Source organism: Pseudomyrmex gracilis, unplaced genomic scaffold (assembly GCF_002006095.1).
Source record: "Pseudomyrmex gracilis isolate BER0280 unplaced genomic scaffold, ASM200609v1 scaffold_133, whole genome shotgun sequence".
Lineage (NCBI taxonomy): Eukaryota > Metazoa > Arthropoda > Insecta > Hymenoptera > Formicidae > Pseudomyrmex > Pseudomyrmex gracilis.
The window spans coordinates 434674-436219 of record NW_018020717.1 but is presented as its reverse complement, the minus strand read 5'-3'; the positions used below and the strand labels follow the sequence as shown (position 1 = coordinate 436219).

The 1546-nt window shown below is 33.8% G+C and overlaps 1 protein-coding gene across 1 annotated transcript in view; it reads left to right on the top strand.

Annotated features, from left to right (window-relative positions):
• Positions 1-1546, top strand: part of LOC109856757 (protein GDAP2 homolog) — a 26694-nt gene that overhangs the window by 10350 nt on the left and 14798 nt on the right. Inside the window, exons 5-7 of the mRNA XM_020432383.1 lie at positions 141-250; positions 354-593; positions 685-853. Of these exons, the coding sequence (XP_020287972.1) occupies positions 141-250; positions 354-593; positions 685-853 (519 nt within the window). The remainder of the gene's footprint in view (positions 1-140; positions 251-353; positions 594-684; positions 854-1546) is intronic.

The window sequence follows — 1546 nt, the reverse complement described above, 5'->3', positions numbered from 1 at the left end:
AAATTAATAACAAGAAATATATAATAAATATATAACATAGATATATATATATGTTATATATATATATATATCTATTTGTTATATATTTATTATATATTTCTTGTTATTAATTTGTGAATTGTTTTTGTTTTGTATCACAGAAACGTCCTGCAAAAGGCGAGGGAAATGGGACTGCGCACTATCGCTTTACCCGTAATAAATTCAGTGCGAAGAAACTACCCTCCGGACGCGGGAGCGCATATAGCTCTCAGTAAGATTGCAGATGCAAACATCTCAATTATTAATTACAGCTCGCAGAGAGAGAGATAGAGAAAGTAAAAACTAAACTAAAAAAATAAAATTTCTTTTCGCAGGAACCGTACGTAGATTCATGGAGCAATATAGCGATTCATTATCGTGCGTTATATTTGTACTAGAGCCGTGCGATCTTGGAATATACGAGGTGCTTCTGCCGCTTTATTTTCCGCGAAATTTGGCAGAACAAGACAACGCTTGCTGGCAATTACCGAGCGACATCGGCGGTACGGACGGGGAGCCTTTACTTCCCGACAGACAAATCAGAATTATTGACAATCCTCAGCACGCTTTACACGGTAGCAACTCAATATTTCGTTTTAAGAACAAAAAATGCGAAGAGTTCGAGTGAGAATCGAATTTTTTTTCTTTAACACATTGCGTTTGCAGGCGACGAGACGGTAGAACTTTCGACGCAATTGGAAACTTCGATGAACATAGGCGAACACGCTTTTGCACAAATGCAAGGCGATCTGGATCGCCAGAGGCTTTTGGGAGAGAGACCCCCTGCCGATCCACTGGCGGATATCATGTTCAAGCAAATGCAGCAGAAAGAAAGGTACGAATATGTACACTGAGAAAAAAAAGTTGTTGAAGTTACAAAATAGTATTTGCTTCAACTATATGCAGCGGTCACGGGCTGTCAATGAAATATTGATTAATGTAAGAAGATATCATGTTTCAATAGATATAATAATTAGGTTATACCGAAAGACAATTTAGTTATTTTAACAAAATTATAATTTGCTTAAATACAGATAACTTTGAATGTACAACACAATAGGACGACACAATATTTTGTCTGCTTATAAAAATAAGCAGTTTGATTAGATGAAATACTTAGTACAAAGAAATTCAGATTATATTCAATTAATGTAAATGAGAATTGCCTATTTCATCTTTTTTAACAATATCTTTTATTTGAAATTATCACAACTTATGTTCGACAAAACAATTCATGGTTTAGTGAATTAAATATGTTCATTACCACTATTGTTAATTCAACTTATACGAATTTATTATCTTTATTACCATATGCTTGAATTGAAAACACAAGTATTTCAGATAACAAACTGAAATTCAATTAAACGCATTTAGTTGAGTTAATAGTATTTTTGGTAAATATATAGAAAAGAGGTTATTCCCCTCCGATTTCAATGAGCTTGACATATGTTGTCAAGGACACCTTCCTGAGTAACAATCCGTAAATTTTAGCCGTCGCTCGTTGTTAATAAAAAAGTTATGAACAATT